General features: G+C 49.4%; 6 protein-coding genes across 6 annotated transcripts; 1 reads left to right on the top strand and 5 right to left on the bottom strand.

The window, feature by feature from the left end:
- Positions 1-458: 458 nt before the first annotated feature.
- On the bottom strand, positions 459-3,794 carry C922_05024 (pyruvate dehydrogenase E2 component (dihydrolipoamide acetyltransferase); the record flags this gene model as incomplete). Its single annotated transcript, XM_008820597.1, has 11 exons — positions 459-770; positions 920-1,358; positions 1,479-1,567; positions 1,778-1,832; positions 1,919-1,999; positions 2,153-2,248; positions 2,337-2,368; positions 2,507-2,586; positions 2,714-3,160; positions 3,335-3,401; positions 3,552-3,794. The coding sequence occupies 11 exons, from the start codon at positions 3,792-3,794 to the stop codon at positions 459-461; spliced, it is 1,941 nt and encodes a 646-aa protein (XP_008818819.1).
- Positions 3,795-4,296: 502 nt separating this feature from the next.
- C922_05023 (hypothetical protein) lies at positions 4,297-8,388 on the bottom strand (the record flags this gene model as incomplete). Its single annotated transcript, XM_008820596.1, has 3 exons — positions 4,297-4,373; positions 4,797-4,992; positions 5,164-8,388. The coding sequence occupies 3 exons, from the start codon at positions 8,386-8,388 to the stop codon at positions 4,297-4,299; spliced, it is 3,498 nt and encodes a 1,165-aa protein (XP_008818818.1).
- Positions 8,389-9,357: 969 nt separating this feature from the next.
- On the bottom strand, positions 9,358-14,513 carry C922_05022 (hypothetical protein; the record flags this gene model as incomplete). The annotated part of the gene is made up of 3 exons (XM_008820595.1): positions 9,358-13,905; positions 14,075-14,197; positions 14,442-14,513. The coding sequence occupies 3 exons, from the start codon at positions 14,511-14,513 to the stop codon at positions 9,358-9,360; spliced, it is 4,743 nt and encodes a 1,580-aa protein (XP_008818817.1).
- A 489-nt stretch (positions 14,514-15,002) lies between these two features.
- Positions 15,003-16,391, bottom strand: C922_05021 (hypothetical protein; the record flags this gene model as incomplete). The annotated part of the gene is made up of 1 exon (XM_008820594.1): positions 15,003-16,391. The coding sequence occupies one exon, from the start codon at positions 16,389-16,391 to the stop codon at positions 15,003-15,005; it is 1,389 nt and encodes a 462-aa protein (XP_008818816.1).
- Positions 16,392-16,819: 428 nt separating this feature from the next.
- C922_05020 (hypothetical protein) lies at positions 16,820-18,468 on the top strand (the record flags this gene model as incomplete). The annotated part of the gene is made up of 2 exons (XM_008820593.1): positions 16,820-16,924; positions 17,068-18,468. 2 exons carry the CDS (start codon positions 16,820-16,822, stop codon positions 18,466-18,468), a joined length of 1,506 nt encoding a protein of 501 aa, XP_008818815.1.
- A 207-nt stretch (positions 18,469-18,675) lies between these two features.
- Positions 18,676-20,739, bottom strand: C922_05019 (dynein intermediate chain, cytosolic; the record flags this gene model as incomplete). Its single annotated transcript, XM_008820592.1, has 1 exon — positions 18,676-20,739. One exon carries the CDS (start codon positions 20,737-20,739, stop codon positions 18,676-18,678), a length of 2,064 nt encoding a protein of 687 aa, XP_008818814.1.
- Between the last annotated feature and the right edge of the window lie 1,310 nt (positions 20,740-22,049).

Raw genomic sequence — 22,049 nt, 5'->3', positions numbered from 1 at the left:
TATTATTTTCATTGCCGAAATTGGACAGCATTTTTGGCGTAGGGTTTGACCACCTGTCAAGTGCAGAATGTCATATGAGAAGTTTCTACACCTATAGGAATGTGGCTTTAAGCCTGTGGGGCGTATCCTTTGTTTACCTATGGGACTACCGCTTGCTTTACCACCGCATCGTTGACGACCCTTCCCGTTGCACAAATGTTTCAAAATCAAGGAGCGCATATCATCCCTGTGGTACATTGCCAGACGGTTCACATTGGGGGTCCAAAGGAAGGAAAAGAAACTAAAGGGAGGGAAGGATCATATTACTCCCCCGAGTGTACACATCATGTGTAATGGCAAGACTGCAATTGTAACGAGGTGTCACTCTGTGTGTGCATGGCGGACTTACGGCATATAACCGCTCGGGAGTCGCTTCCATGTCGCTAACGACACTGTCGCCTCTGCGCAGCTTCGCCCAGCTAGAGAAACACCTGCATGATGTCCTCCTCGATGAACGCGGCCAAGTCGCTCATAAAAGCAGCTGCATGGGAGCCGTAAATGTGGCGGTGGTCGCAGGTTAGGGTCATCATCATGCCCCGCTGAATCTTAAGGTGTTCGGAGTACTCAACGCTCCCAATGTTGGTCCCGACGGACAGGATGCACGACACCTTCGGGGGCAGAGTCGCGTCGAACTGATAGGTGTTGAACATGCCCAAGTTGGAGATGTAGAAGTTGCTTCCCGTCATTTCGCCGGGCGTTAGCAGGCCTTGTTTCCCTTTCTCGACTAGCTTCTGCGCGGGGGGGAGAAAAAATAAAATAAAAAAAAATAAAATAAAAAATAGCACCTTTTTCCTGAACAGAAGCGCCATTTTGTGAAAATCGCCTGAACAGGCAATACACTTTTGCCCAGTCGCTCCTCCCAACAGAACTTCTTACGAACCTTCCACTCGCCGGCCAGGGTATATATGTCCGTCTTGTTAACCCGCTTGAGCACTGGCGTCAGCAGGGTGTTCTTCAATCCCAGGGCGTTGCCAATGTGAACGTGTTCGTTAAGTAATATTTTCCCTTCCCCCTCATCGATGAAGGTTGAGTATATGATGGGATGCTTGAGTAACACATTCGACACGGACTTGCAGAGGAGGACAGTCATGTTAATTTTGTCTTTAACTTGCTCATACAGTTTTAGGAGAGCGTCTGTTTTTATAAAATGAGTGATGCGGAACACTGGAATGGATAGTGTGCGCATCATGTTGTTTTTGATTGCTTTCTGCATGTTGGTTAATTCAATTATTTTTTCCTTCGGGGGGGTATCTTCTCTTCTGCGTTCTAGGTGTGAAACGACATCTTGGTACGTTATACGTCCAGGTACTTTGGGTCGTCTGTGTAAAGGGGAAGAGGCGGTGTGTATAAAAAATGTAAAAGCAACTGTCGATGTGTATTATGTGTATATCTGCTTCTGCTAAATTCTTTGCTACATTGGTGTGCCGATTTGCACTTACTTAATGTCGGCTGGGGTTAGCTTGTTCTGCTCCATCAGGTCGGCTGCGGAGGGCAGCACAATTGGGACGTCTCTCCCTTTGGGGGGCGGCTGAATGGGGGGTAGTGGAATGAGTGAAAGAAATGGAATAGGTGGATGGAAAGGAATAGAGTGGGTAGAAGTGAATGAATCCGATTCACATTGAATGGCGCAGAAAGGCGGCGAATCAGAGCAGATCACAGCGAATACAGGTCGTGCACATCGCTACGCCACGTAACATCTGCGCAGTTTTTTATTTCCCCTTCTCCTTTCCGTCCCTACCGTGTCCCGCTTCTGATCTGTTGAGCCTTTCCCAGGTGTACCATCGCCACGCGAACTGCACAATTGAAAGTCAAGTTGGTAAATAATAAGCACTCCGGGGGGTACACTTGGGTGTCTACTTCTGATCTCGTTCTTGCTCACCTGAAGAAGTCCCCCGAAAGGTTGTTGTACTTGTCGCAGTTTAGAAGGAGCCGCTCTTCCATTGTTCTCTTGTCGGAGGCGCTTTGAGGGGGGTGGTGGTCATGAGAGTGGAAAATGGGGTGACGAATAGGGCGGCAGCCAGAGTGACATTTATCGTGGCACGTAAGAGCACGTACCACGTGGGGGTAACACCCCCCAGAGCCGAGCCCAATTCAAAGAAGAGAGCAAGTCTACCTCAGGTTTTGCAGCAGAAGTTCTCCTTCCTGGGTGCCGCTGAGGGCCTTCTTGTAGTGCCTCAAAATGTTTTCTTCGTTTACGAGTTGGACGTCCCTGGGGGGGGTAGCGATGAAATGGAGAAGCGGTGAAGTGACGGAGCGGTGAAGAACAGACATGTCACACAGTTTCCTCTTAGTCTAACGGTGTCTGCTGTCCCTGTGGGGGATGTCCTGCCTGGGGAAACGAGAAGGGGGGTGAAAATGAGAGGAAGGAAAGAAACACCAACGGGACATGCCATACCAACAGCAAATGCCGTAACAACAGCACATGTAGTAGCGATACCACATGCCGTACCAACCGCACATGTCGTACCTTTTTGGGAGAGATGATGGCAACCGGTTTGTCCAAATCGGCGAACTGTCCTTCTTCGATGAAAATCTTTTTAACGATGCCTAGGAGGTTCCAAATATAGCAAAGGGGTGAAAAATGAGAAGTGATCTGGACTGACACAGCGATGGGGAGGAAAATGTATTGCTGGAGAGGACGCGGCTCTCTCTGGCGTGGACACAATGTAATAACCGTGACAGGGACTCTCCACTTCGATGGTGCTCTTGTCGTCTTCAACATGGAAAAGGATTTCGTCCTTGTGGATATATTCATTTTCTTTGCGGGTCCATTTACTTATTCTCGCTCTGTTCTTCTTGTTACTTACGAAGGGCACGAATATTTTGTGCTCACCTGTTTGGTCAGCGGCTTCGTCACTTGTTTGTTGCTGTGCAGTCTGTATGTGGATTGAGTTTTTCCCCGTCTCTTTCTCTATCTTTGTGGTGTCTTCTGTGTGTATGACGCTGTTTTCCTTCGCCACGCGTTCTATGTATCCTCGTTGCGAGCTCTCCCCGGTTGCTCCTGGGGGGGAGTCGTCACTACGAGCTTCTATTTGTTCGTCTTTTTCCGTGGTTAGAATGCCAAGGGTGTCCCCGACCTTCGCTTCACTTCCGTCTCCCATGTGCTTCACGCGGAGGAAGCCTGCGCGGGGCCATTTGAGTATGTGTGTATTGGGGGGGATGCAAGTGGAAATTGGGTGGTGCACACCTCGGCATCGCTCCATCCTTCCCCCATTGATCATGCACATAGGGCTCATTTCTTATATTTTATTTTTTCTCTTTTTTCCAGGTTGGGCCATCTCTCCCTTGGGCGTACCCTCGTCGAAGGCCTCCACGTCCATGTCTGCCTTGTCACTTTCGACCGTCATGATGATGTCACCGAGCTGAGGGGGAGAAGGTCAGAGGGGGAGAAGTTCATCTGGAGGAGTATTCCTCAGGGGGGGGAGCAGTCCGTTTGGGAGTGCCCCCAAAATAAGGGGAAGTCTAGCCATATAGGGGGGAAGATCCCAGTGCTGATGCCCATCTGCACATACATTGACATACTCCCCAATGTGTTTATTCCACTTGACGATTTTTCCCGATGTCATGGTACTTGACAGGGCAGGCATCTTTATTTCAATCTGAGAGAAGATAACCCCTCTTGTTTTTTTCACTTTGTTCTGAGGAGAAGCTCCCCTGGTATGGCTCAAGGTGCTTATAAAGCCATGTTTCTTTGGCATGGAAATGCAAGTGGAGATGCGCAGGCAGAGGATGAGGGGGAGCCAGTGCAGGAGCATCGTATATAGTCTGGCTTTCCGGCAGTGCAGTAGCGATGAGGTGGCAATGACGTAGAAGCGAGGTGGCCACGAAGTGGCAACAGATTCGTCCAAAAGAAGGATGATACAAATCTCCGCGGAGCAACCGAGCGGGTAGAACAATGGTTAATATCATCGAACCCTTCCAAACGCTGCCCAGTGACGTCGTCAGGGAAGGACGTCCTCAGAGAAGGAAGGATGGAAAATCCCTTTGATAAGTGCGAACAAGTGGAGTATAATCTTTGAGGAGAGTTTCTTGGTTGCCAAATACAATCGCATATAGAGGGGGGGAAGGTACACTACACAAAGATGAACCACAAGAAGGAATTAAAAATGGAAGGCACGAGATGGGCATAGGGGAGAATAGTGTACACATGATGGGATGGGGGAGTAAGAACGAATGGTTAAAAAAAAAAAAAAAAATAAAATATCTTTTTTTATGGCAAAAGGAGAAGCGGACGACAGGGTGTTAATCCTCGTAACATCAGCTGGTGACTTCGTCCTTGGGGAGATCCGCGTCGTCGTTTGTCTTGATGTTGATTTGCTTCCTCTTCACGGTTCCTGAGAGGGGGTCGAATTGGACATGCGAAGTGGGAGTAGGTGTGGATACGTGTTGATGAGTGTAGAAGCTTGTGGAAGCGTCGCGGTTGCAGTACACGTTGCAGTGCATGTTGCAACCCGTGTTGCATGGCGCACATCGGGGCGGCACAGAATGGGGCGGCGGCGCGGTGAGGGAGGGGGAGGAAGGAAAAAAATAAATAAAAAATGAAGAGAATAAATAAAAAATAAAGAAAAAAAGGGGCCAAAAAAAAAAAAAAACATGGTGAGGTAGCCGAAACGAACTGCTGGTACATTCGAGAGAAGCTTCCATCTCATTGCGTAACACGTGTAAGAGCAGCCCGTCCGTGCAAAGTCATCCTCGCCAAGAATGCAATATGTTTCGTCGCTTCACCGCTTCGCCACTTCATCGTTTCCATTGCTCACCTGATAGGTTAAATTCGCGCAAGAGGGCTCGCTTCTCCTTCTTATTCTTCTTCGTCACCATACGGGTGTTCCTGTTCAGCTCGTCGATGTATTCCTCCGACGGGAGTTCCATCTGGCGCGCTCGCTTTTTGTGCTTGTGTAGCTTCTGGCTGAACTGCTCCTCCACTTCTTTTTCTATGTCCTTTTGCATGAGATCCTGTGTATGGAGGGAAGGTGAGAAAGAGAAGGGGAAGTAAAACGAGTGAATGACTGTTTCGTCCAAAGGGAGGCACAGAAGCACATGGCGATAAACGCAAATCAGTCTATTGCACCGCAGATCACTGCGTATGGCGGCGAATCGTCGTTTCGCCCCGCTGATATGTCTCACCTTGAGGAAGGTGTAGAAGCGATGGAGAACCTTGCGCAGGAGAGCGACGGTCTGGTTGACGTTGATGCTGATCTCGTCTGAAATCTCCTGGCAGGTTTTCTTTTGGAGGGACACAGCGTAGAGAATGGTATACTCAAGGAAGGTAAGCTGGATAGGGACCTTCCGGAAGAGAATCAAATTGGCAACCGTCTGCATGAGGTAGAGGATGTCCGAGAAGGGTTTCGACTCCATGACGAACCGCTTTAGTCGGCATATGTCGTTGGGGTGGAAGAAGTAAAAGAGGTTCTCTTTGCTGAGTAGCTCGTCGTCATAGAAGCAGGCGTAGTGGTCCGCATCCTCCTGGGAGAAGAACGATCCGTTTTGTTCCTCTTCTTTTACTTCTTCCCCTTCTATTTCTCCCCTGTTTGACTTCTCCCTCGGGAGGAGAAGCTCATCGCGCGTGGGACTCGCCAATATGATTGGGTTATTATGGAGAAGATTGAAGACGACAAATGACTCCAACCTTCTGAAGGCGTAGGGCAGCAAGTTGCAGAGGCTACGGACAAAGTCGAGATAGAAGTTGGTGAATACTTTCTTCAGCTTCTGATTTAGATGTCTTAACATGAGGAGACTGAACTCTCCTGTTATTTCGTTCTTCTGCTGCTTGAGGTAGACGGGGATGAAGCTGTTTTTTTGCCAGAAGATGAGCAACCCCTTGGTCAGTCCGAAGCAGGTGCCCACGTAGTCGACGTGGCTGAGTTGGCTGTCGAAGAAGATGCGTCCATCGGTGTGGTCGCCTTCACCGCTGCATCGATACAGAATGACGTTCTCCCGGTAGGGCGATGCAGATTCCCGAGCCGGTCCATTATACATGCTGTAATAGTCGAAGACCTTCCGCAGGAATTGCGAGCCGTAATTCAAATTTTGTATCGAAGGGTGGATAGAGATACGGACCACCCTTATTCCTATGTAGCTGTAGAAGTAGTAATCAAAATGCTCGGTAACTAGGTATGGCATTAGATTTCCTTCGAATTCGTTTGAAAGGGGGTGCTTCGCCGCGGCTGGGGCAGCAGTTTGTCCATTTGTGCAGCCATCCGAGGGGTCCCCCCCCGGTGTGCAGTTGCCATTTTGGCTGTGGTCACCATTCGAATTGCCATTGGTATCGCCATGGTTCTGCCCCACTTTGACGATATCCTCCATCTTGACGAACCGTCTGGCCTCTCCCGGGCGAACAACCCCGTCGATGGCGCAATGCACCACGCCGTAAATGTCTAACTCGTCCACTTCCTCAGCGGAGAGGTTATTGCAGTCTACGTTGCCGCTAAGCAGGACAAACAGGTGGTGCTGCTGCGAGTCCAAGATCATAATCAAATCGTTTGGTGTATTCTTGTAATGGGAAGTCACAAAAAGGGTCATTATTTTTCTGAGCAAATTTTCACTCGTCTTGCTGAAACGTTTGAAGATGCTTTTATTCACAAAGTACATTTGACAATTGGGGGGAGAGCAAAGGGAGTGTCTCAGTTTGAATGGTTCGTTGCAGTTGAGGCAGAGAAAGTTATTCAGCCAGGCTTCCACCTGATCGTTATAGCTGTACCTTATAGGGGTGTCTAAGGAAACATCGACGAATGCTCTCTCGAAATAGAGTCTCTTCATTTGTCTAAATTCTTCATAAGTCAACTGGGAGACGAATTTCTTCTTTAACTGTTTTAGTAGCTTAAAGATGAAGGTCTTTCCTGTCCCTTCGTAACCGTTAAGGGTGGTAGACAGGATGGTGATCTCTCCCTTGATCTTCTTTCTCAAAATGTCAATAGGGATACAAGCAGCTTCATCTATGATCATCAGTTCGGAGTTCACCATGTCGTCTTCTAGAATGTCAAAATATCGAATCCTCTGTTTTACATTCCTTAGATCTTGAAGTTCTTTAAATATGATTATCTCTTTTAGCTTGCCTAAATGGTAGACCCTTTCGTAGTGAGTGAATTCTTTGTACCCCAGAAGGTTCAGTCCCTGATCAATAAAATCGTAGATGGTGTTCATGCCGTCGTTATTTCCAGAGCAGAGAATCACATTGGTGTAGTTGAAGTGGATACTTAGGGCGATTAGTAACCCCAGCGTGGCCGACTTGCCTCTCCCTCGGTTGGCGAGGAGACTGATGAGGACCTCCTTTAATTGCCTCTTTTTCTCTTCGTCATTGCGGAGCAGTTTGCACATATTGAGAAGCACCTCCAACTGGTCGATGCTGAGGCAGATCCGCAGGAGGTTCATTATGGGTCTTTTCAGGAAGGAGTACGGCTCGGCCTCCGCAGCGATTGCGGGGTTTGCGATTTCGCTGCCGAATTGGCCGTTGATCTTTTTGCCCACTTTTTTTCCCACTTCTTTGCCATCTTCTTCCCCCGCCGCACAGACTCTCGCGGAGTACAAGAAACGGCGGCGCTCCTCCGCCCTCCTCTCGTTTTCCTCGCAAATGTCTTCCAGCTCAGCCAACCTCTTCCGAAGTTCCTCTTTATCCGGGCACAGGTGTCCGCCCAGCGTGGCGGCGCGAGAGGCAGGAACAGTGGCAGTAGCATCCCCTTCACGTGAGTCCGCTACCCCCACCATCTTCTTCACCTGCAGGTGGTTCTCATTCAGAGGTAGTATATTCATCTCGTCATCGATAAACATAGCATTGCGACACTGATTCAGGGAGAGGAAAAACCTCGTGATGTAATTATTGTGGACAGTGGAAATGCCACTCTGTGTATACTTCTTGTGACAGTTTAAGGTCAAGTTGTAGATGTTCTTCACGTCGTCCAGCTTATTTAAGAGAAACAAAATGATCCCTCCCCCGATTACGGTCTCTATACATCTACACAAAATGTTCGGTGTGATGTAGGAGAAGTCTTGCAGTATACACATGGAGTAAGTGTTTCCCAGAACCTTCTTCGTCTCATTGTAGAAGCAGAATCTGATATTAGCACTTTTTAGAAATGTATCGAAATTGTTATCGATGGTTGTGTCGAAGGTTCCTTTTTTTATTTTTTTCTTCATTTCTCTGAATCGTTTCTTCTTGCTTGTGGAGAAATCGAGCTTTTTTTTGTAACACCAAAGGATGTTGTGCGTCCTGCTGACTAGCCGATTCAGAAGGAAGTGGAAATTCACCACTACGTTTTTCCCCTGGTCCCCTATCACCAGGAACATGCTGCGCTGCCCTAGCGCGACGTTGTTCTCCACTAGGGTTTTAATCCTCCCGTCCACCTTTTTCTTCATCGTGGAGGGAGGAGGCAATTGGGGGGGTAAGCTTCTAATCGTGGTTACAACAGCGGCGGAGGTATGCCGCAAACGCAAGTCCGTGAAACCTTGCTAGGAAGTGGGCGGCGACAGGGAGGCAACACGACGGCAACTCTCCCTACCGACTTCCCCACAGGAGGCTCTGACAGTACTTAAGGGAGATTGGCCTACACTGCAGCACGTATGCAGAGGGACTCACCAAACGAAAAAAGCTCCACTGAGAGTCGAGACCACTCATCATCGTCCACTCAGCTTTGGCCGCTCACCGTCGGCCGCTATCGAGGGGTGGGACAAATGCCCAGAGGGGAAACCAATCAAACTGGTCCGAAGAGAAAACCACGGACGCAGTAAAGAAATGATGAACACGTCAAATGGGTAATCTTGTAGAATAGAAAAAGAAATCATGCAGGGGAGGAAAAATATAAGAGTCACAAAGAGCGGAAAATAAAATGACATCTCATCGGTAGAGTTCCAACTTAAAAAAAAAAAAAAGAAAAAAATACAAAGTGTTGGTCAGGCGGTCAAGCCGGTCAAATTTGTTCCGCCCCAGTCGGCGCAACATGCTCGCATGTAGGTATATACTATTGCTGTTGCTATGATTATTTTTTTTTTTCTTTTTTTCCCAAATGAGTGGTGCCCAACAGAAGCTGAAGTCCCCCCCAAACGACTCCTATTCGCAGAGCAACTTATCATCATTTGACGAGAAGGCGATTTTTCTGAAGTGCCAACTTTGGCTAATTTCCCGCGCGCGCTGAGGGGGTGCGCCTTGGGCATGCGGCGCAAATTGGGCTTCGTGGTGCCCTCCTTGAAGAGAAGAAAATGGGGCAGCTATGGAATGGTCCACTTGGGCAGCCATATATGATGATCCCCTTCGGCGGCCACATATAATGATCCACTTGGGAAGCCACATATAAGATCCACTCCGCTTCTTTGCCACTCCTCTCACCGCTAAAACGGAAAGGAGAACCCCGACGGGGGGAAGGTCCGGTCGAAGAGGTGCACCAGCACTTTGTGGGTGCGGAACAGGAAGGGGATGTTAACGTCTTTTCGAGGCCAGCAGTGGTACAGGAAGTACACGTCCTCGTTGAGAACGATGAGGTTGTTCAGGTGGACCACTCCGCGTCGGTCGGCGTGACTGAATTGGGGCGCGCCTCCCTCTCTTTGATCTGTGCAGTTCTTCTCATACGGCTTTTTTGGCTCGTCCTCTGTTCTTAATTTGTGCCTCTCCCTCTGTGCAGCCACGATGCACTCGAGGAGCTCCAAACTGCTGCAGTAGTCCTGTTGTGTGTCTCTCTCAAGAGCCCCACACAACCAGAGTATTTTATCTGCCCCCCGCAATCCGCTAATAATGCTGTTTAACGTGCGGCGTCCGACATCTTGGGAGCAGACCTGGACTCGTTGGGGGGATGAAGCGGTCCGTTCTGTTGGAGGGGGATCCACACGAATGGCAACTACGTCATCGTCTTGTTTTTCCTCGTGTTTGTTGTCTTCTTCTCCTTCCCCTTTTTCTTTTTCCCCCTCGCGTGGTTTCTCCACCCAGTTGGAACTTCCCTGGGGTAAATCCCCCCCCTTGAGCGCCTCACTGGTGAAGCTGCCAAGATTTGCCAGTCGGTGTCCATATTTCCGAAGGAACTTCCTCCTAGTGGCCCGTATCATCTGATTGTAATTTCTGTGTGGGAAGTGGCAGTACACGGAGAGGAGGGGACTTGTGTCGGTGCTGCTCCGGAGGATGGGCTCACTCGGGTGTAGGAAGATGTCCTCGGGGAAGTGTAACTTGATTTGGTTCTTATCACATAGCTGGAGGATGTTAAATAGATTCACTTTGAGCAGGAGGAGAAGGGGTTCTGGGAAGTCCTCCACGTCGAGAAAGTCCAGTTGGACAAAGCTGCAGGAGCGGTTTTCCTCCCCGGCTGCCACGGCAGCGGAGCGACACCCCCCGGTAGGATTGTCTGCATCTATGCGGAGGTAGGCCTGGTTGATACGCCTCCCCCGCTGTTTTTCCCCCCCTTCACACCACCTCGCAGACAACGAACCCGAGTCGAACATGAAGAAGAGGAACAGAAAAAACAGCTGCCCACACACGTACAAATCAGACACCTTCATACAGATGGCCATGTTTAGCAGCTTCAGCCACTCCACTATGTCGTCCAAGTTGGAATAATCCAACACGTCGTTTTTTGTGTTCGGTGATATGATCCATAGGTACTTAGGAGGTGTCGCGCGCGGGTGTAGGCGATTCTTTTCCCCAATAACTGGGTTTTCCTCTTGCATGGTAGTTGAGTGCTTCTCCCCCTCCTCGAATGGCCCCACGTCATAGTCGCACGGGAGCGGGATCTTCCCAAACAGGTGATCCTTGCCGGAGATATCACTCTCTGCGTCCAGGTAGTGCACTACTCTTCGCATTGCCTCGAAGAGGCGATCTCGGTTCCTCAATACAAAATAATCATACAGGAAGTAACCCCCATGTTTTCCTTCTCTGTGAAGTTTATCCACCTGGTCCACAGATATGAAATTGAACAGGAAGGGAAACAGGTTGACCATTTTGGTGGCCACCATCCCCACGTGCACTTTGACACCCTGCGGCACCTGCATGCACTTTTTCCCGTCTGCTTCGGGGGGCTCATCTATAATGTACGTCGTGGCGCCGAAAACTTCGAACAGTTTCTGAAGGTGGTAGCTCGTGCATGTGTGCTGCTTCCCTTCCGTTGGCTCGTCAGTATGATCATCATTTTGGCTCATTGCTGCTTCCGCGGCGGGTTTTCCTCTATTGGGTATACTCCCCTGACGTAGCGTGTATTTTCCCCCCTTGTCATTTCTTCTTTTCTGCTTCTTCGCTGTGAACTCCACTGAGTTTTTCATCTTTCCCGTGGCAGTCTTTTTCCTTATCAGGGTGGGGGGCTCATCAGTGGGAGGGGCATCACTAGTCAGTACATCAGTAGTGGGTGCATCCGTCGTGGCATCCCTTGTGGTGGGAAAAGCGGCGGACGGATCACCCCCTTGACCCACTTGCGCAATTGCCAGCCGACTCTGCACCCTCCCCACTAACCACCCGTAGTGCCACTCATAAACCCCCCGCGCAAACACCTCCCTGTCCGCGACAAAGACGATATTCCCCTTTTTATCTCCTCCGCCCTGGGGTGGTTCATTCCCCCCACTTTCGCCAAAAAAGAAATTCGTATAATCTTCATCGGCTTGGAAGTTCTTGAAGAAGTCTTCCTCCGGGGGGGTTTCTCCAGCGTCTTCTTCAACTTTGCAGGTAGCACTGCCAGGAGCATCGTGAATAGACACACCCACCACATCATTAGGAGCATCGTCAGTAGGCATGCCGCGCATTCCGTTAGTGGCATCCCCCTTGACAGTGCCCCCCTGAGCCAGAACCGCTTCGCATACCTGGGAGACGTCCTCCTCCCGCCGCACAAAATGCAAAGCGTAGTGTGTCTTCCCCTGCGCAGAGAGAAACGCCCTTACGTAGGAGAAGACGAAGGAGTGGAACACGCCGCTGAGGAAGTCTCCCCCACTATCGTCATCTCCGTCTCCCTCTCCCTCCACCTCTGCCTTGCCCTCTTGGTGTGCTTCGCCCCCCAAGGGAATACTCCCCCCTATGCTGTCATCCACAAAGAGAATGACATTTCTAACACCCCGACGTATGCACAGAAATGCAGAGGAGAGGAAATAAAAAAATGCCTCCTTCATATGGTTCACCTGATGATTGGGCTGGTTCGATTTGTACAGGTTGTGAACAAAGCCGACTATGTAACGCAGCAAAGGTGCATTCGTTTGAACGAAGACAGTTTCTTCTTCCTCTGGTGGGAGATCATCCGATGGCTTCCCCCTCAGCATGGTCATCAGGACGAACTGAATGATGTCGAAATAGCGATGCAGGTAGAAGGAGGGAGACTTGGTCAGTACAACCTGCTCCAAAGCCATATGTAAGAGAGTAGCGAAGTACCTTTTTCTCGAAGCATAGGGAAGGCTGCCCAAAAGGTGATTAAGGAAGGTGTCCTTCGCGAATGCTATATGTTGTTCATCTATATTGGGAAGTGACTCCCCTCTCTTGACTCCTCTTGAGGATTCTTTCCCCCGTTTAGATATATGACTGGAGTAGGGTTCCTTCTCATGTGGGGGAGTGGAAGCTTTGTTCTGTGCACACATGGGGGTCCTCTTCTGCTCATGATCTTCCCCGTGCACATTCACGTAGGACTTTACCAGAACTATTATGTACTGCTTAACTGCTTCGCGAAATGATTCACTTAAGTTCCTTCTCATGGAATGATCAGTGCTGGATCCTCTACTGATGGAGGCACCCCCAGATAGAGGACTCCTTGTGGAATGTCCATCCGCTTTCTCTCCTCCGTTGGGTGAATTCCCTTCTGAGGTGAATTCTATTGAGGGGGGTGCAACTTTCACATGAGTATCTTTCAAAGAGGGCACCATCTCAAGTGTAAGCTCTCTGTCCTGGTTGGCAAAATGGCTAGCTGATGAGAAGACTCTCCCCTTGGTGTAGGAAAAGAAGTTGTTCAGGCGATTCTTTAGGGGTCCCCCTTCACCCTGTCTGCTGTTCGCATAGGCAAGGTTTCCATAAAAGGAGCAATCTCCGGATGAGGCATCCCCCTCGAGGAAAGAATCCACCTGCACCGAAACGTGTCTCTGGAAAACCTCTTGACCACACAAGTACCTAATGGTAAGAGCCCCAAAGGTATTGACCAAATAGTGGAAGAAAAAAGTCAAGCTTATTGACTTCTTCTCCCCCGGCTTCAGGTAACCCACATTGGGAGAAATCACCAGAGTGTAGTTCTTCTGCTCATCGAAGAAGAGATAATCCTTCTGTCTTAAAACTTCATTTTGCAGAGAAAGTTTTTTCTTATACGAAATGGTGAAGAGGACTATGCTGGACGATGTGTTGTGCAGGTCAATCGAGTTACGGATGACCTTCCCTCCTTGGTTTTGTATCCGTATGACCTGTCTGCTCGTTTGCACGGGTTGCTCATTCGCTGGGGGGTCCACCTTAGGGTCATTGATGGGGTGGTACGGAAGGGTAGTCTCCTCTATGTTGCGTACAGTGGGGAGTGCCTCCTCATCTGCAGGTTCTACCGCTTCGATATCGACGCGCCTCCCCTGCACGAGGAATCCACTGTCGTCCAACGGAATGGCGAAATTTTTCAGAACGAATTCGAGGTTGCTCCTAAGTTTGTTGATTATCTGCCCCTGGTAGAGTTCCTTCTTCGCGTCTCTGTTCGTAACGTATGGATCGTTTTGTTTCTCGGCTGTGGAGTTCTCTCGTTGGCTGGCTGTCCCCGTGGGGGCTTCATTTTGAATTGCCCCGTCTTGGAACACCCTCTCGAATATGTCCTTATTCCCTTTGCAGAAGCCCCCCTCAAGATTCACCTTCTTCACTGCATCTTTAAATTTGATGTTTTCGCCTTCGGCCCGCAGGTTCTCCGTCCAGTTCACTTTTTTTTTCTCCTCTTTATTGAGGTGCTCAATGAGTGTATTCAGCTGAGAAGGGGTGAAAGGACAAAAGTGACACAGATAGATGTGCGGCTTCTTTTGAGGGGGTATCACCCTGGAGGATCACTTCTATGCATCGATAGGGTCACTTGTCCGCATGGATGTACCCCTTTGCCCACATCCTTGTGAGCGGCGTCACCCCTCTCCTGCGCGTTACTTCGTTCCGCTCCCGGTATTTCTCCCCCTGATCGGCCAGGGTTTCCCGCTTCTTCGTCCGTTCCTTTATCTTCTGTCTTTGTCTGTTCCATTTGTTCTTCACGTCCTCAAACTTTCGCAGCACCTGCCATTCGAAGGGGAGGCACACAAGGGACCGGTGCACACTCGATGCGTGTGATCATTCGGGTGCTTGACGGGTTTAGTAGCGGTCTGAAGGGGGTTTCTTGGTCGCCACTTTCCCATTTCGTCGTTCTCTTTGCCTAATGTGTGCCTTCATGTTTCGCTTAATAATTGGCCTACTAATTGGCCTACTAATTAACCTCATTTTTTGCCTAATTTCTCTGCTGCCTTTCCCTCCTTTTAATTACCCGCTCTTCCCGCGTAGCCTTCATCTCCTCCGCGGCCACGATTTTTTTCGTTCGTCTTTTTTTCTCCTCCATAGTAGGGAGAGGTCCACGCGAGGGGGGCTTTGAAGGTGGATCCACAAAAAAAAAAAAGGTCTCACGGTGGTCAGTCAACGTGTCCTCACGACTCCTTCCTCCATGTCGTGTTTCATTTCAGCAGTGCCGCTGTGCATGTCCGATGTGACGCTTCTCTTTTTCTCCTTCTTCTGACGCTCACTCTTAAGGAAGAGCTTTTGTGCCTGTGCAGGGACATACTCCCGTTTTTCTTTCCCCCCCTGTGCACATGGCGCGGGGCTGCAATTTTACGGACGCGGCATTAGTGATTTCTGACTCCAGTTAAGGCCTCCTCCCCGCGGGTGCATGAAGATGGCACGAATTGGGGAGACACCTCCGTTCGGTTAAGTAGTTGATCGGGGTGTTCCCTAGCGAGGGGCTGTTCCCTGTCTGTTTTATTTTTTGCCTTTTTTTTCCCCCCTTTCTGTGGCGTCTTATTTTTTCCCTATTCTCCTTGCCTTCCCTAGCCCCTCACGTGTCCGCAAGGAACTTCCGGTACAGGTCGTCATTCGGGTAGGCGTCCAGGGAGGAGTTACTGCGAACGATGTAGGGGGGCGGGATGCCGGGAGTATAGTCGAAGAAGGCGGGGAAGTTGCCACTGTCGAAATGTTCATGAGGGTAAAGGAAGAGACTTTCCAGATCGTAAACGTCTCGCAATTCCTTTGTGACGACATGCACTTTGAGGGGACCACAGTGGGCAATGATCCAGTCATCGAATTTGTTGCAGTAGCAGTAGGCCACCTTCGAAATGTAGGGTATCTCTAAATCTACAAAAATTCGGCTGATTAACTTTCCCACTCGTTTATTATGTTTTGGTGTTTCTCCTGTGCAGAGAATTAGGAACATCCCGATGTCTCTCCGTCCACATTTGTCCAAATCGATTACTTTAATGTTTTTCACTTTTTCATGTTTTAGGATGAAGACGACTTGCTCGATGGTAGGCATGACTCCCTTCTCCAATTCGACGCTGTCGTCCGCCTCGCTCCTTCCATTCTCACCGTTTGCTTCCCCTTCACCCTCTTCGTAGTCGAAAAGGTAGTCCCCCCTCTGCCTGACGATCGGGTCCGTCACCTGGGTGTGGTAATAGTCCTCTTCAGCTTCCTCCCCCTGGATTGGCTGTCCCTGAAGGTGGGCGATACTCTCCCCATCCAGTTTCATTCTCCGTTCGTTGTACTGCCTCATGCTCTCTGCGATCAACTTCTCCTTGTTCTCTTCGTAAAATCTCTGTGCAGGGGTTAACCCCTCGTAGGGTCTCTCCCTGGTGCGTTGCTCCCGTTTTGGTTTCTCCTGGAAGGGTGGTCTATAGGCTTCCTCTGCGTCGTCACGCCTTTTGCAAGTGCCTCCTTGGCTGGTTCGCCTTGCTTCATCGCTCACTTGGTCGTCTCGCACTCGTTGTTCTACTTCTGTCTCTCCTCCTGCTTCTTCCTCCCTCCCCATTTGGAGTCCCCTCTTGCCATTCGACCTCTGGTGATGTCCTTCCTTCCCTGTCCACTCATCCCTTCTGAGCTGCTTAACTGTGTAATAGTCAATCGTCTCCTGGATGAAGCTTCTCACGTCGACATTCTTAAAGTACCTCATGTTTTTGTAGAATTCATCCTCTCTGTGTAGATGCTCTTCCTCTGCTTGTTCATTCTTCTTTACCTCCCCCCAGGGGATGTCACCATTCTGAAGGATTCTCTCGTCAATGTTAATTATTTCCACTCGGTCGTCATCGCTGTCTTGATTGCACATCTGTTCACTTGTTTTCCCGTCCAGGGGTCCCCCTCTTTCTTTGAGCTTGTCGAAAATTCTGTTGTGGTCCCCGATGTACCTCCTGGGGAAGGAGAGCGGCGCACAGATTCGGAATCTTCTCACGAACATGCTCAGTGGAGGCGAGGCACAAGAGAAGAAAAAAGAGAAGAATACCTTTATGTGGGCAGAGCGAATCGGTGAAAGTGCCGTTTGTTTGTTTTCCGCGCCATGATTTATACAGCCATTTTTTTTTTTTTTTTCCTGTTCAGGTGAAAAAATGGTTGCCACACCCTCACGTGGTTATAATTTTGCAAAAATTGCCTGACTCGTTTGGAAGAAAAAACTTCTTTTTTTTTTCTTTCCTCTTCGCGCCTCTATGGGGGAATCACCCTGCACAGTCGTCCGTTGAGCCGCCAATCTTCCGATCTGTTCATTTACTGACTAGAGGCCCCCCTTGGCACTCTCAACACAGCTGCATCCTCCCCGGTTTTACAAAATGGGAGCAACTTGACTTCTCCTCTCCAGCAGCGGGGTATCCAGCCAAACGGGCCGCAAACATGTCGTTTATTTATAGGAGGGCGGCGCAAATGCTGTCGAGGTGCGCGCAGGGAGGGGGCATCAAAGAGGTTCTGCATGAGAAGGAGGACCCGTCCATTAGGAAGGTGAGCAAACCGGGGAAGCGGTAAAGCGGTAGAGCAGTGGAGCGGTGAAGCTGTAAAGCGGTGAAGCAATAAAGCGATGACTTCCCCTCCCTTGCATATAACCGCGCCACGTCAGGTCACCCCATTTCCCCACCGCACCGCAGCTCTACTTCATCCTGCACAAGGCGCTGGAAGACCTGGACATCCTGAACCATGTGTACGCCGAGCACCTGTCCAAGTGTTGCAAGAACAAGTTTCTGGGAATCGTCCTCCTGTGCGTGCTCGTGCAGAGGAGCAAAATCGACGGGGGTGGGAAGTTAAAAAAGGAAATACTGAAGAGGCAGAAGGAGATTCTCCACCTTTACAACTGCTTGAAGGAGAAAAAGGAAAGCAACAGACAGACTGAGAAGAAGAAACAGCTAGCCAAATATTTTATCATATATGACCAGGGAGGAAGTAGCGACGCCTTGAACAAACTGAAGGAACTCCTTCCAGTGGAGGAGGACGAGGATGTAGAAGGTCTCTACAAAATTGAAAGTGACAAGTTAAGCACTCTCATTGCTACCCCCACGTATCAGCAACACAATGTGAGAATAATAGACAAGACGTCCTGTCTAGTAGTGCAGGCGGGAAACATCAAAGAGGGGATGGTCATCGTGGATGTGTGCTCAGCGCCGGGAAGCAAAGCCATATTCACCCTCACGCTGCTAAACGGGAAAGGTTACCTTGTGTGCATCGAGAAGGATAAAAAAAGGTGCCTGACCCTACTACAGGAGATAATGAACCAGAATCGGGAGTATGACGGAATCTACCTGGATGAAGATTTCTCGGAGGAAAATAAATTAGCCCTAACGGAAAGGAACTTTTTTGCAAAGCATGGAGGTACGAATGTTTACTACATAAGACACCGACGTAGTGAGATCGTCATCAAAATTTTTAATGTGGATTTTTTCCAGTTGACTGCAGATGACTTTGCGTCGCTTGGGAAAGTGGACGTCGTGTTCGTTGACCCCTCCTGTTCGTCCAGCGGCATGCCCGACTTCGCGCACAAGGAGTGCATGCAACGAGTGTTCCTCCCTGGGGGGGAAGACTCCAAAGTTAGGCAGCACAGTGAAGAAGGTGGCAAAGATAGGCAGAACAGTGAAGAGGGGGCCAAAGATAGGCTACCCTCTGAAGTGGAAGACCTCCCTCCAGAGGAGCCACCCCCGACGCGCGACTTCTACGATGACGTGGCGGAGGGAAGAATCCCAAAGGTCCCCCCTCCCTTTCAAGACAAAGTCAACCGGCTCGCCGAATTTCAAAAAAAAATTTTAAACCACGCACTAGCCACGGTGAAGACAGCCGAGACGTTTGTGTATTCCACGTGTTCCTTTTTTGAAGAAGAAAATGAGCAAGTTGTCGAATCTGTGCTGCAGTCCAATCTGGGGGTCTGTCTAGAGAAGGCAGGCAAGGAGAAGTTCCTCTTTAATCGCGGCAGGTCCGTTGTCTCCAGTCAGTACGTGCGCACCTTCCCAGAGCTGCATGCCTGCAGGGGGATTTTCGTCTCTAAGTTGCGTCGAGCATAGTTTGTCGGAAGCGTCCCCTCCTGTTCACAGCGGGGATTAGCGATTGGATTAGTGATTGGATTAGCGATTTACTCTTATTATGTTACTCTCTGAATTGTTCCTCGTGACAGTGGGAGGCAGCCCCGTTGATTGTATCGTCAAGCCGGATAGTCCGCCGCTAGCCCAGTTAGTGCGCCGCTACACGGCTACACCGCTTTGTGAACCGCTTCACACACCGCTCCTCTCCCCGCGCATCTTCTCAACGCGTGCGCTATACTTGGCGATGTCCTCGGACCTCGGCTGGTAAACCTCGCTGGACGCGTTCCAAAGAGTCAATTCGCCATCTGAGTCGGCGGCAAGCAGCTTCTTCCCGTCACACGACCAGGCGATCTTATTTGTCGATTTCGCCTGAACAGTCATATCGAAATAGGAGCAATCCAGCTCCAAACACATATTCCAAACCTTTATGTTTCCATTACTACTGCAGGTGGCGAAAATCGCTGGATGTACGGGGTTCCACTTCGCATCCATAAGGTAGTCATCAAAGCAGTCAAAGGTGTAGAGTGCGTTCTGAGGTTCCTTGACACTTAGGAGCTTGCAAGACCAGTCAACAGAGCAGGTTAGTATGAGATCGTTATGATCATCAGGGACACCATCAATGAGAGGATGGAACTGGGCAGCTGTTAAGGGGCCATGGTGGATGTTATAAAACTCAGTGATGCCTACTTTGGTGCCATGTATCTGTGCTTGAAATAGGGTTCCATCATCGGCTCCTCCGTAGAGAGTATTTATTTCTCCCTCCTGGAAAGAGAAGCAACAGCAGGAGACTTCCTTGTTTGTTCTCTTCAAATCAATCGTGTCAGATGGGTAAGTCAACATATTTAATGACCAGTTGCATAGCCTCCCATCCGTGTCTGCCGTCACCAAGTTGTGTGCATTCATCGTTCCTATCACTTCTGCACAATATATGGGATGGAGATGCCCTTGCGCGGTAAGACACGTTTTCTGTACTGGTTTTTGGCTAGCTCGTATGTCCCACAAGACGACGTTCCCTGTGTAAGTCCCTCCTATGATTAGGTGCGGATTGAATTTGTTAAAGACGGAGGTGCATACAGCTGCCTCGGAGGTGAATACGTATTCGGGGCGACTATTCATTGTGCTGTTCCAAACTAAGACGTAACCGTCGGGGTCTGTGTAGTTGCTTGTTGTCGACAGGCCGTAGGAAGCTAGGAACAGCTCATTGTAAAAGTTGGATGTCCTCACGTCTGTTATGGGCCTTCCGTTTGTGTACTTTTTACACGAATAGATATTGACAAACTTCATCCTTTCGGCACTCTCCGCGTCCCCTGTTATGTCCTTCGCTGCAAAGTCGAAGGTGGCGTTGAGGACGTCTTGCTCTCCCAAGGATCGCTCCACGATTTTAGAGCTGCGTTCCAAGAAGGTCAGAAAGCATCTGCTGCGGAGGAGGAGGTCAACTTGGTTGGGGTCTTTCCCCCGTGGGGGGGCGGCCTGTGCTACTACTTCGCCATCGGGGGAGGTCCCACCAAGTGTTACACCCTTCTTCAAAATAGCGTCCCTCTTCAAAACGGCGTCTTTCAAAGTGGCGTCCTTCTTGCCCAACTTGGTCGTACAAAATTTCCCCGATTTTGACTCCCCCCCATTGGGCTGCCCATTCGAAAGGACGGAGGCGAACCTCTCACCCCGCCTATTCCCATTTCGCGAGTGGTGAAGCGACGAAGTCCCCTCATCTGTGAGGATGTTCACCTGAATGGATTTGTCAAAATGGCTCACAATCTTCTTCTCTATCTGTATGGCCTTCTCCTCACTGGGCACTTTTCCAATTTTGAAGTTGAAATTTTTTGCTGAGGATTTTTTCAAGAAGAGGAAATTGTTCTGTTCAGCGTATTCCTCGAGCGGGTTGGCGTTGGAATAGAAGTTTTCCTTCGCGATGTTGTTACTGATTAGGTGGTGGCTCTGGTTGTTCTCCGTTTGGGACGTCTCTTCGTTGCCTGTGTCCACCTGCTGCTGCAATGCGTCCATGCTTCGTTCCTCCTTCTCCATCGATTCGAGGAAGCTTTTCAACATGCTGTCAGGGTCGGGATAGTCACCACCCTGGCTGCGCCATCCCTTTCCAGCGGTAAGAAACCCATTTCCGCTTTCGCTGCGTAACTGGTCCAGGTACTTCTTCTTTTCTTCCAATTGGAGCCTCTGCTCGTTCAGTTTGTTTTGCAGGTGTTCCCTCTCCTCCTCGTCCATGGGAGTGAGGAGGTCTGTCTGGTCCGTGCTCTGCATGTTTGGTCGCTGTGTCGTCGTTGGCAGTGAGTTCCGCGTTGCTGCGATGCTGGGTCTCTTCGTCACTTTGTCGGGGTTTCACTGCTAGGGCGCCTCTCACATTGATGACTTATTCGGGGTCGCTACTTCGTGTGGGTGCGGCGAATTGTGCTTTTGGGAGGGCACTCCTCTGTATGTACACACACGAGGAAAAAAAAAAAAAAAGAAGCGAACAAGTACTCAGTGTGTGCAAGTGTGGGCACAAGTACAGGCAAGCGAATATTCCCGCAGAGACATCCCCGCGAGCAACTGCCGTAAGGCCCTACAAAATGCGCAGAGGGGCATGTCTACGAGGCCCTTTGGAATGGAACAACTTTTTTCTCTGTGTCCACTTCTCTACAACAGCTGAGAAGAACAAAGTGGGGAAAAAAAAAAATTCCACACATTCTACCTTGCATGGCCAGGTAAATTCTGTATGCAACGAAGGTTAGGACAAAAGAAAAAAAAATTCCCATTTATGTTCAAAATTGCGGTACGATAAGCGAGGGCAAACCGTGTAGTTAGACCAGTTTTATGTGTAGGCATACGTGTAGGGGCAGAGTGGACATCCCTAATCTTGTTCTACTTTTCGTGCGTCTCTTCTTTTATATTTTTTTTTAACTGGAAAGGGCAATCCGTCCCAAGCGCACTCTGCGTGAGTGGCCCTTTTCCAAGCTGGTCGGCAACCGACGTAAGCTTTCCCGTGTGCAAAAAAAAAAAAAAAAAGCATATGGTAACAAATTAACGGACGATTGAAAAGGACAAGGGAAAAAAAAGGACACACGACAGAAGGGGTACCAACTAGTGACACACTTTACAACTCTTGTTGGAGCAAAAAAAAACCTATGTGTCGATCACAGTCGGAACAACCTATGTAGACATCTGAGCAGTCACGAATTAAGGATGGTACAAGCGCGACTAAGCATTATGTGTAGTTTAGAAAAAAGAAAGAAAATTCCTCTGTTTTTCAATCAGCTGGGTTCTCCCTAACGTTGTAAAGAAGAAAATGTGAAGAGCTGCTCTCTTACACCACAAATAGCGTATGTGAAAATGCTTTCCACTCTGATGGGGAAATTAATGGGGTGCGGATGGTGCCTGGCCACGTTGAGCAGAGGAGTGTTCCCGCTGTCAACACTTCCACGGTTATACACACCTGACTAAGCGGAGAGTGACTGCGAATGATTATTTTTCTGGGACAACATGTAAAGTCATCGTTTTGAACCCCGTCACGATCTGTCCCTCATCCACACACGTAAATTCACCTCTTCAATGATGACTAGCCAAAAATAAAA

The sequence above is a fragment of the Plasmodium inui genome, assembly GCF_000524495.1.
Source record: "Plasmodium inui San Antonio 1 unplaced genomic scaffold supercont1.34, whole genome shotgun sequence".
Taxonomy (NCBI): Eukaryota; Apicomplexa; class Aconoidasida; order Haemosporida; family Plasmodiidae; genus Plasmodium; species Plasmodium inui.
The sequence above is the reverse complement of the archived record's forward strand: the minus strand, read 5'-3'. Positions and strand labels throughout refer to the sequence as shown.